This window comes from Raphanus sativus, chromosome 1, assembly GCF_000801105.2.
Source record: "Raphanus sativus cultivar WK10039 chromosome 1, ASM80110v3, whole genome shotgun sequence".
Taxonomy (NCBI): Eukaryota; Viridiplantae; Streptophyta; class Magnoliopsida; order Brassicales; family Brassicaceae; genus Raphanus; species Raphanus sativus.
The window spans coordinates 2,336,183-2,347,458 of NC_079511.1; the positions used below are offsets into that span (position 1 = coordinate 2,336,183).

Sequence of the window (11,276 nt, forward strand, 5' to 3'; positions counted from 1 at the left end):
AGATCTTAAACGAAATAAACATTACTATATTTGTTGAATCTCATCACTTCTCTTAGATTTTGTTACAAACTTTGAAAGAACATTTAAATCTACGCTTCATAAAGAGAAAATATATATGACAGAAAGACAAAGGGATATGTTGAGCCATCTGAACTGTATGACCAATGTCGCGAGACCGCTCTCTTCTTCTGCTCTCCTTTGTTTGAACATATCAAAGGATTCCTTACCGTTCTAACCCAGTGACCGTGGAATTTGTCTGAGAAGTTGAATCTGGATCTCCGACACTCTCTAACCGACTTTCAAGAATCTCTACAACGTTATCCGGCGGGCATTTGTCACTGGACTTCTTCGGATTCATCTGACAGAAACAATCAGGCCATGAGTTTGTATAAAACGACTCAGGTGATATGCGTTTGTGAGGCCCTCCAAAGTTTGTTTTCAGCATTACTCGTCTCACTGCTTCTTCGAACCCAGCGGTTTTGCCTTTCTCTCTAGCTATGAATATTGGAGCTAAAGCTTTTCTGTCCGGTCTGATTGTGGTGCGGAAACCGTAGTAGAGGCGATGACCTAAGAGATTGTTGGCGAAGTTGCTCGGTCCATCATATGTTGGCATGAAAATGTCGGACAGGAGACAAACCATGTAATCCACAGCTGATCCTATTAATCCTTGCGATTTTGCTGACAGCTCCTCAGAGGGGTCCACCGAGCTATGGTTGTCAAGCCGTGGGAATAAGGTTCGAAACGGCTTCATGAACCTTTCCCCGCCAAAAAGTTCACCAGCTGCTAAGTATATCCTTGTGGAGTTGTCGAATCTCATTGCTCGTAATATAAGACCTACCTGCACCACAAGGATCAACCAAAATGCCATGTTGCATTTCTAAAGCTTACAACAATAACACAGTAGTACCAGCAATTATGATCCCTCTATTACTATCTAGATTAAAAGTTATCTATCTGTGGATTTGCTCAACATGAAAATGATGGGGATAAAGAGTAAAAGGAACTACCTCCTCAGGGGTCAGTGGACACTTCCCAATGGCCCTTCTTTCGTTGTAGATAAGCCTTTTCTCTGCAAAGTTTTCTTTACGGTACTTCCTAAGTATCTTCTGTTCCTCAGGGTTAAATATGTCAAAGCACCTGCAGAAATAGACAATGAACCATATGGCTTGATGTATGCAAGATGATGATACAAAGGCAACCAACTTGTTTTGAAAGACGCTTCAACAAGAACCAGCTTTGCTATATAAATTACTTAATAGAAATGAAACTACAGCTGATGGTTGAAGGACTTTTTTTTTTGGCAAAAGAGTATTACCCTGCAAATGCCAACATATCCATTTCGAAACGAAGATGAATGGACATGAAGTGGCCCTGCGACCGGAGTTTGTCAACAATTGATTCACTCAACTTCATGATGTGTGGCTTGAATCTCAAAGCATGGTAGTTCACTCTGCACCTTAACCGTTGGTATTCAGGATTATCAATCTCCTCGGCCAACCGATGTGAAAAAGGTGTAAGATAGATAGCACTATGTTCTTTCATTGCCTTTAGAGCAGTTGTCAGGTACCAATCAATAGGAGCATCTCTAGGAGGACGAATCTGTTTCGAAGAAAAATATGAACACACATGTATTTCCAGACTTTAAGTTATATGGAAACAAAACGTTCCTTTATGTTTGTACCTGAAACGCTTTTATCTTCTTGGTTTTCCCATTTTTGTGAACATCGGGGATCTTTCCCACAATCTTAACATCATACTTCAGGGTTTCAATAAAATGTTCAACATCATATATACCTTGGAAACCACTGCGGGTAATAAAATCATATATTAGTGAACGAAGATATATACTCAAATAATTTATGCAATAGCATTTGCTCTTCTGAGCATATCAACATCTCATATCCTTCACATAAGGTGATTAAACCCGCTTATAACTTATCTATCTGCTGATACTTAGAAAAGCCTACAAATTGCATTAGCTTCACACAGGTAGCCAGTGTTAATCAACTATTTTATTTTACAGAGAGTCCCTTATTTTCTAATATTACTGCTACGCAATAGTTTTCTAAAGGTAGCAACGTACCTGTCATCATGCCAAAACGAGTTTGCATCTAATTCGGGTAACACAAGTGTAGCATTCATGATCCGGGCAGCAAGTACTGCATTACATATCTGCAACAACATCCACATGTCAATATTAGCCATTAAGGGGGGGGGGGGGTTGAAGCTAGCTCAACTCCACTATATAATTAAAGTTTGAACACCTACCGCACTACGTTGCTGATTCAAACCACCATTACATCGAACACGAAGATAGCCATTTGTCTCCTTCGTCGGAGCTGCAAAAGGTAATCAAAAGATATCTTATCATCATTACAAGTTTGGAACGCCCTAAAACTTCTGAGATCAGCAACAAGTTAAATCGTTACAGCTCAAAAACATGAGATGAACATACGAGGCCAGTCAGATCGTGGAGCAGAAGATGGTCTCCAACCACCAGAATCAGCACTCTCCCAAAGCTCCTCCACATTTATCTGCTCAAATATCATATACAATCCATCACAAATCGACAAAAGACTGACTAAAACTCTCATATATCAAAGCAGGAGACTAGATTTAGATCTTTGGCTCCCATCTTCATTTCACGTCTCGCATATCATGGCCGATCAAACAGAAGATCTGATATCTACAGCTACAAGTCACTTCACTACTCACAAATACATACTAAAGAGTGAACTAACGTTAGATGGACGGCTCGGCTCGGGACTACCACCGATGTTAAACGAGAAAAGCAGCGAGAGAGTACAGATCAGTAGAACTATGACTCCGATAGATAGCTTCGCCACCATCCCCTTTGTTCCAACTCCTCCCGTCTTCCCATGAATCCGGTGGTGCCCTAACCTGCAGCATCACTCAAAATCAGCACCGATCCAAACCGATACGAAAATCGCATCTCAGAAACCAGAAATTTCTCGAGAAACCAAATAATTTTCTCAGAAAAGTGAAAGAGAAGGAACATTCTAGTTGTATCTACCTTCGCATCGCGTTTGAAATGAGGAAGAGAACAAGATCTTCTCCGGTGATCTGAGAATTTGCGCCACTCTTTTCTGTTAAATCTCTCCGCTGAAGTCTTTCGTTCTCACTAGAGAGCGAGATGTAGATTTTTCGTTAATCGAAGAGTGAATTAATTACAGTCCCGTATCAAACCGAAATCGATTTTCCGGATCAAACCGGCCGGTTGATTGTTATAGAACCAGGCTTGCCTTTACTAATTTCAAATTAATATTGATTCGTTTAGTAATTTTATAAAAACAGATAGATTTTTTTGGTCTTTCTTATTTTATGGAAAATTACAATCACGACTTTTATATATTTCCAATAGTAAAAGACTTCAGTTTATATAAAAACAAAGTTTTATTCCTTCTCTTTTTTATTTTCCATCATATAATACCTCCATTTGACCAAAACAAACAACACATAAATAGAATAATTGCAAAATGACAATAATTGTTTGTAATTTTTATTTTCTAGAATCCTATTAAATCCTAATAGAATCTACAAGGTCGAACCGGTGAGTAGAATCAACCAGCGGCTTTCGACAGCTGCTTCAAAATGTCGGTTATCTCGTTAACCGGCGAGTCAGCCTTGAGAAAACCGATAAAAGGGCTCTCTGACGGAACGATGTCGTCTCGAAGGTCTGTTGACCGGAGCAGAGCATCAGAACCCAAAGTCACGAGCCCCTTGACGATCACCGTCTTGTGTGTGCCTGAGATCAGCTCCTCGTAGTCTGTATCGCCGTGTTCTCCTACCACCACGTACATGTTCGCCACGTTCAGCCTCCACCGCACGAACAAGTATCTGCACCGCAAATAGACAGTCAAGATCTCACGACATATGTAACGTAGGTGTCGTAGCGTTGTCGTAATATTAAAGTACCTAAGAGCTTGCGATCTAGAAGCAAGAAGAGGAACGATCTGCAATCTTGTTGAGTTCCGACAGTACATAGGATGACAACGAAGTCCTCTAAGACGTAACTTCTGACGCAAGTCATCAATTCTCATCACCTGAACAAACCCTAATTAGATACTGCATAACCATTTAATGAGAAACATTACTTTACCTTGGAACGATCTTTGATCAAATAAGCAACGCAATGCTCATTGCTCGATGGCTTATCCTCCTCGACAAGACTCGGGGAGCCCTTGTTCCTAGCTTCTCCACCAACAGCTGTTGTGTTCATCAGCTTCCACACAGTGTTCTTAAGCCCTTCGTTACCCCATCTGTAATCTATATGCGAGGAATAGTCAGGATCAGGAAGAAGCTTCCCTTCTTCAGCTCCCGGGTAGTAAACTTCGCTCCCGCTACTGCATATCAACGTGTCGAACTCGCTCACCTGAATCTTGGCGGACTTAAAGAAGCTAGTCAACTCGTCAAGCGGCATCGAAGTGGACAACGCGAAACCAGAGTTCTTAGCCATCTTAGGATCCGATCTCACGGCTTTGACGATGTTCTGAATCATCGTCACCATAGATTTCACATCCACCGCTCCCTCCTCGTCGTAGCAATCAGCAGCTATTACTATCAGCCGTTCGCGCCGCCTCAAAACAGGAAACCTGCTCCCCACGTTATCCCCCTGCTTCTTCCCCTGCTGCACTTCCGGTTTACTCTTGGCTTCAGGTTGTTGCTTCATCCGGCTCATGATCTGCTTAACCGGATCGTTACTATTCGGTGGGTCAAGAGACGCGTTCCAGGAAGGTTTGTCTCCGTCCACAGAGAGTCTCAGAGACATGTCTTGAACGTCTTTGAGAGAGTCGTTGAGCGAACACTCGTCCTCTTGAGCCGCCATTTCGTCTGCATCAGTCTGCCACTGGGGGTGTCTCATACGGCACGAGGCAACGCGAGTCAGGTAAGTCCGGCAATGCTCAGGCCATGAGAACAGGTGAATGTTCTTCCAACCGTTGATCCTGCACTCGTTCCATAGGTTCTTCTCTGATACCAACTTCAACAACGCGTTGGCTATTGCTTCTTGATCGTGTGGATCCACTAGCAAACCGTTGTGCAATGCCTGAAGTATATCCACCGGTCCTCCATTTTTGGTAGCCACCATGGGAAGCCCGTGAGCAGCAGCCTGCATTTTTAAAAAAAATTGGTTAAAGAAAATATTATAAATGTTTTATAGTTCCATTCAAGAAGAGACTATACCTCAATGAGTGTAAGGCCAAAAGGTTCGACCAAAGCAGGATTGATGAAAACACCCTTTGTATTTGCAGCTAATCGGTATATGTCAGGAACATCAGACTGTTTATGATGTTTAGGATACGCAACAGACCCGTAGAGGTCGTACTTGTCAATGAGTTTCAACGCGGTTGTAAGAACGCTCGCATTTCCAGATGGAAGCTCATCTATATCATCTCTATTCCCCATAATCAAAGTCTGCCAAAACCAAAAGAAAACGAAAAAAAAAAACTTCAGAAAACAGAGGATCTTGTTTTCTTGGCGTTAGTTAATATCAGTAGTTACGAGATTAGCTAGCTCCCGTAGATGTCGACATTCTCCAAAGGCTTTTAAAAGAGTGGTTATGTTCTTCTTTGGGTCTGGTCTTGATAATGCCAAGATCATTGGTTTGTGAGGGTTTGTGAAAAATCTCATAACCTGCCAGCGAAAACATCAAACACAATCCACAAAGCAAACCTTGAAAGAAAGTAGTGAAGCTTTATGAAAACTCACATCAGACCATATAGTTGGAACCGCTTTAGGAGAAGATCCCTCGGCTCCTCCTGCTAAGGAAGCTAACTCTCCATCCCCATCAAGTGTCTCCTCTTGAACCACAACGTTTGTGAAATCCATTCCTGGTGGAATAACCTGCACAACAGACTCATTCATTAACTCAAATTTTCTTTTTACTAACTCAAATCTTACTTCATAATCATAAGCAATGTTCAAAAAATTGAGATGTGTAACTAGGTGTAAGAGCCTAGACATTAAAAAATATTGATATATATTCATTACATTAATATAAGATATTTTAGTTTACTTATATCTAATTTTAAAGAATTTTTTATGAATCATTAAATAGAAGAGACAAATTTATGGATTTGCACTAACATTATTACTTGATTAAACCAATTTAGATCGATTCAGACCAATTTTAACTGATTTTAATTGTATAAATTGATTTTTTTTTTAAATAGTTTTGGCCATTGCTGCCTATCGATTTTAAGAACATTGATGAAAAGTTGGTCAGTGTATACTTACCGCCATTCTTGGCATGTACCTTCCGTGACAATTAACACCACGTCTAGCACGAGCTCTCAACACTTTCTCAAGCTTAACATCAAACCCATCATAAAGTCCCCACTGCTCATCAATCTCCTGCCGTGTACTCGTTATAACAAGCTCCGCAGCATCAAGAGAAAGCTCCTCAGCTTCAATCCTCCTCTTGATCTTATACGTCGAGTTTATATCCTCCTTCGACTGCCTCCCTTGCTTCAAAAGCTGCTCAAGCTTGTTTCTTCCTAGCGAATGACCCGTCAAGACCATAGGAACGTTCAACGCACCTGAGAGCAGAGCTGCGCTGTCCCCTGCATCAGCGTAGTGCCCGTGTATCACGTATGGCCACACGGGTTTCCCCTTCCCAATCTGTTCTCCCAAGACTTTTGACATGTTTAAGATATGAGCTAAGGCTCCATCGACGAACTCTTGGATGTAAGGCCAGAGAATCTCTTTTGGTAAGTACTTATCTCGTGGACCAAACGGTATCCTGATGATGTAAGCTCCACTGCTTTCTCCTGTTTCGTCTCCGTCGCAATCCTCAGCGGAAGATGTCGTTAGCATCTCAGTTGGCTCTGCGTAGCTCCAGTCAACTTCTGACGAGCATATCTGGCGTGTAAAGAGATCTACACGGTACACACCAGGCATTCTCGCTAAAGCACGAGCCAGCTCCACAACGTATTTCACCTGACAATTCGAAACTAGTTAAACCCCTAGATTCAAGAGATCTGGAGCTTATGGAAAGCTTGGAAAACAAGGTACCTGTCCACCAGTATCAGAATCGCAGCCAAGCTCCATGTTTTCACCACGAACCAATCCGTGCAAACTGTTACAATCAACACACATTACTAGGCCTGAGTTTTGAAACTGAACCGAACCAGCCAAAATGAGCCGAACTTAGTTAGTTCAGTGAGAATTTCGGTTCAGTTCGATTCAACATGTTTATAAAAAAAAAAGCTTCGTTTTTCGGTTAGTTGGGTTTTTCAAAAAAAAAAATGTTAACCAAAAATAACTACCAAAATTTCGAACTGAAATAACCAAACAATCCGAATTACCTAAATTTAACCACATGTTAACCGGAATTATCGAACTAACCCAAATTCGAACCGAAATAACCAAACTACCGGAAATTCCCGGAATTTAACCAAATCTTTAACAGAAATATAATTGAAACCAGAAACTTCAGTTAGTTTACTAAAAAGTTTTATTAACCGAACTATCCGAATAAGAACTACTACATGACCGAACTACCCGCAGGCCTAGTCATTACAGTCAATCAATGGGAAGCAGGAAGGATACAAAAGGTAACATACCTGATGAGGACAACGTAAAGACGATTCTCCTTTTTATCATCAGACCAGATGTCTACACTGGATGAGTTGCGTTGCAGTTGAATTCTAGGTGTCTCAGGTGGAACAATCTCTCCAGCACCGTCTACTTTCTCTCCTTCTGATAGATCCTCATACAAATCCTCCGTCGCATCTCTTCTCCCTTGTTCTCTCTCCAATCTCCTGTTCGCTACTCGCTGCGCATCCTCCCACTCTAACTGTAACAAAATGTTAATTTCATTCATAACATAATCAACGCAATGATACACACACAACACACATGCAGTGATGTATTATTACGTACCTGCTTCTTCTTGCGAGTGAGATGCCATATTCTCCAGCACATGTTCTCTAAGCGAGAGTTTCGTTCACGGGAGTTCCGAGTGGCCACCACTTTGAGCCAAGTCCGGTGAAGATCGGTCTCATCGACTCCGCTGACGACCTCCTCAACGAAGTATTTGGTAGGGTTGAAAAAATCACCTTCTCCGTCTCTCAGAGCCACGGACGTTTGAGGTTTCTGCTGTGTTTCTTCGATCCCCTGAGCTTGGCTGTCAAGTATCGCCTCCAAGTATCCATTGATCCACTCGTTCCCCGCCATTTTGGAGGTTTCCTTCTCCTGTTTCCCCCGAGAAAAGTCTCTCTTAAGAAACTGAGGAGTTAGGTTAAAAGTGTGGAAAAGAAACAGAGAGGTGAGAGACCAAAAGAAAGTGTTGAACAATAGAGAGAGAGAGGATAAAAAAGGGTGATGTGTGGCTGCTTAGGATCTCTTTTACATAAATGGCGGATTGAGCGTGAAGAGATCAGAGTAGTAAACGGTGGAGCCATCGAGACGGTGACACGTTTACGGCATCAATGTCATCACGTGGCAATGTAACGGTAAGAGAGAAGAAAAAGGACAGTTAGTTATGTTCTCTTGTCCGATTCTTCCTGCGGTTCTCCCTCAAAACCAGTTCTTTCTACTTATAATCTAACACTTGTCATGGTTAATAATGAGTCTTATATAATAATTCACAAAATTTGATGAATTTTAATTGGTTAGGTATGTACTAATAGCTAATTAACTCAATTTGTTAAAATATAGTTTTGAATTTTATGTGATTAATATTTTTTATTTTGACAAAACTAGATGGCATATACCTCATGGGTTAAGGAGGTGAATAAAGAGAATTGCAAATGACCAAATGAAGTAAAAAGATACATAACAAAAGAAACAAATCTATTAGAGAATGCATATAAAAAAGATATTCATATCTATATGAGAGAAAGAGCACACCTTCCTAGACGTACAGTACGTGCGTGCTATGCTAAAATTAACAACAATCATGTAAATGCCTCAGGATCCTAAAGTACAGAACTTTTAATCGTTCTTCGTGCACTGCTCTCCGGATTGTGGCAGAAGAAGAGCCAGTCTTCCTTTGTACCTCGCAATCTTCCTCGACCGTTCTTCTCTTAATCTGAAACGAAACCAGACCCGTTTTTTTTTTTGGATTTACCAAAATGTTCAGCTAACCAATCCAATCCAATCCAAAGAATCTCATCTGGCTCGGTGAACATCGTTTAGATGCTACAGAGAGATAACTACTGTGGAACTTACCGTGCGCGGACCTTCTTAGCTCGCTCGATGTGTCCTTGCAAAAGATCCTTCTCTGTTAATTCCTTCACAGATTCCTCGTCCTAAAATCATATAATAGAAAATCGCTCAGTTGAACATCATTTTGTTTTTGTTCAAGAAAAATATAGTTCTCGGGGAGAAAACACACATACCTCTTTATCTTCATCATCAGTAGTTTTTTCAGCTGTATCGTTCGGCACAGCTGCTTCCATCACATCCAGAGGTAAAGGCTTTGGTAACGGTTTCATTGTATCGCTCCTTTGCGACTGTTAAACAGAGAAGCTGCATGTTAGATTAGGTCCTATGGTTTATGCTGGCAAATCAAAAACTGCATATTTTCATTATAAAACGGAAAGTCGCCAATTGACGATCATTTAACTAAAGGTTGCCTTCAAAACCAAAAGGGGAAAGAGACAACAAACTATATATCAAACAAGATCCCAAATGTACAAAACCATGAAGTTAGAGGAGGATTAGTCAAAAGTAATTAAGTCACCAGCAAAGCAAGATCCCCAAAAGTACTACAAACCATGATTTTTTTTTGTGCCACATCTAAGAAACTGAGCTTTTTGCATATACTATTAACAGTAGAACACAAAGTGATGGGGCGAACCTGCATTCCTTCATGGGCACCATTTCTCAACCAGGATCGACTAAGGGAATAAAGAGAAGCATCATCAGTGATTCTAACCTGGAAAAGCATGATAAGTATCACAAACCAAAGTCTTCTGAAAAGACTCTTCTCCACATTGTCAATCCAGCAGTTCAAAAAAACAAAAAAAAATAGGCTTTACCTTTCTCCCTCTAACAAGGACAAGCGCGTCCCGCTTTCTAATAACACGAAAAAAAAGAAACAGGAAGATAGCTCAGTTTATAGAACATGTTTTAACTCTATGCACTAAAGAGAGAAAAAAAAAAGAAGAAGATAATATCAAAGTAGAGAAATGTAATGTTCACCTGGCATTTTTATTCCTGCCAGTGTCTAGAATTGAAGTTGGGGGAGGGGCAACCTACGTACCAAAATTTACAAAACTGAGATAAATGTATATTAAGAGCAATACAGCTTTTAAACACTTACTGAGATATAAAAAAAGGAGTTTTTAAAGTCTTCCACATTGCAGAAAAGATAAATTAAGAGACCAAATTAGAAACAACCGTAAATCAAAACTATGACCACATACATAGCAGGAAAAGGAACCTAAAATACAAAGATAATATTAGATCCATGAATCATAAAGGAGCACAAGAGACTTAAAAAAAAAGTGCCAGTTTGATCAAAATGTAAACTTTATGATATTTTTGTCACATAGAGAATGCTAATTGAATGAAACAAAAGTAAAATAAAACTATAAAATGCATTAGTCATTTCGAGCATCATCCCTAACAATCATATCCACCAATCATCTACAAATGAAAACAAAACCTCACCCGCGGTTGAAGAAAGTGAGGAACACCTCTCATGGGACCCGACCCGGGATGAGAAAGCTGATGATGTTGATGATGATGAATCTGAGGAGGATTCCTCGCCCTCATGAACTGCATCATGGATTCCGCTAATCGGTGGTTGTAAGCCAAACCCGGGCGAAGAGTATAACCGCTCTGATTACCCGCCGCCGTCACGGTAGGAGGAGGAGCGGCGGAAGCGACTAACGGCGAACTCATCCGAACGGGTCGGACCGAGAACCCTCCTCGACCCGACGGAGGAGGAGCGAACGGGTAAAGAACCGTCGAGGGGTCTTGCTGACGGTGAGGCGAATTAGGGCGTCGGTTCGGGATTGACTGTGCCTGGAGGTTGTTGTGAGTTTGTTGGATCGGATTAGCATGCTGAACCGGAGCTATGGATCTGTAAGACGGTGGCGGTGGAGCGGGTGGTGGCTGAGACGGATTTGTTCTGACGTTGTTTGCAGGTGTCGCCGGAGTTTCGGATGCGGTGACGAGAGAGGGAGACGCCGCTACGGATGCGAAGGAGGAGTTGGGATCGGGAGTCGACGACATTCCGACGGCGGAAGAGAAGTGAAAAGTTTCAAATTTCGTCAGTGTTTAATATTCCCCGAAGCCTCTTGCCT

General features: G+C 41.3%; 3 protein-coding genes across 4 annotated transcripts; all 3 read right to left on the reverse strand.

The window, feature by feature from the left end:
* Positions 1-5: 5 nt before the first annotated feature.
* LOC108840816 (O-fucosyltransferase 1) lies at positions 6-3,162 on the reverse strand. Of its 2 annotated transcripts, XM_018613638.2 has the most exons (9): positions 3,035-3,162; positions 2,742-2,901; positions 2,456-2,534; positions 2,269-2,339; positions 2,084-2,172; positions 1,682-1,805; positions 1,316-1,599; positions 1,008-1,137; positions 6-838 (listed from the first exon to the last, which is right to left on the reverse strand). In XM_018613638.2, exons 1-9 carry the CDS (start codon positions 3,040-3,042, stop codon positions 224-226), a joined length of 1,560 nt encoding a protein of 519 aa, XP_018469140.1. In that variant the 5' UTR covers positions 3,043-3,162; the 3' UTR covers positions 6-223. The 2 variants fall into 2 exon arrangements, with proteins under 2 accessions (XP_018469140.1, XP_056860107.1); XM_057004127.1 differs by lacking the exons at positions 2,742-2,901; positions 3,035-3,162 and having other exon boundaries at positions 2,430-2,483.
* A 233-nt stretch (positions 3,163-3,395) lies between these two features.
* Positions 3,396-8,312, reverse strand: LOC108842662 (probable sucrose-phosphate synthase 3). The gene is made up of 10 exons (XM_018615645.2): positions 7,903-8,312; positions 7,584-7,816; positions 7,033-7,096; positions 6,256-6,957; positions 5,728-5,862; positions 5,521-5,652; positions 5,203-5,433; positions 4,121-5,128; positions 3,937-4,064; positions 3,396-3,858 (listed from the first exon to the last, which is right to left on the reverse strand). Exons 1-10 carry the CDS (start codon positions 8,194-8,196, stop codon positions 3,582-3,584), a joined length of 3,204 nt encoding a protein of 1,067 aa, XP_018471147.2. The 5' UTR covers positions 8,197-8,312; the 3' UTR covers positions 3,396-3,581.
* Positions 8,313-8,780: 468 nt separating this feature from the next.
* Positions 8,781-11,235, reverse strand: LOC108842672 (uncharacterized). The gene is made up of 7 exons (XM_018615655.2): positions 10,639-11,235; positions 10,168-10,220; positions 10,005-10,041; positions 9,824-9,901; positions 9,363-9,476; positions 9,193-9,272; positions 8,781-9,052 (listed from the first exon to the last, which is right to left on the reverse strand). The coding sequence occupies exons 1-7, from the start codon at positions 11,203-11,205 to the stop codon at positions 8,956-8,958; spliced, it is 1,026 nt and encodes a 341-aa protein (XP_018471157.1). The 5' UTR covers positions 11,206-11,235; the 3' UTR covers positions 8,781-8,955.
* Positions 11,236-11,276: the final 41 nt, after the last annotated feature.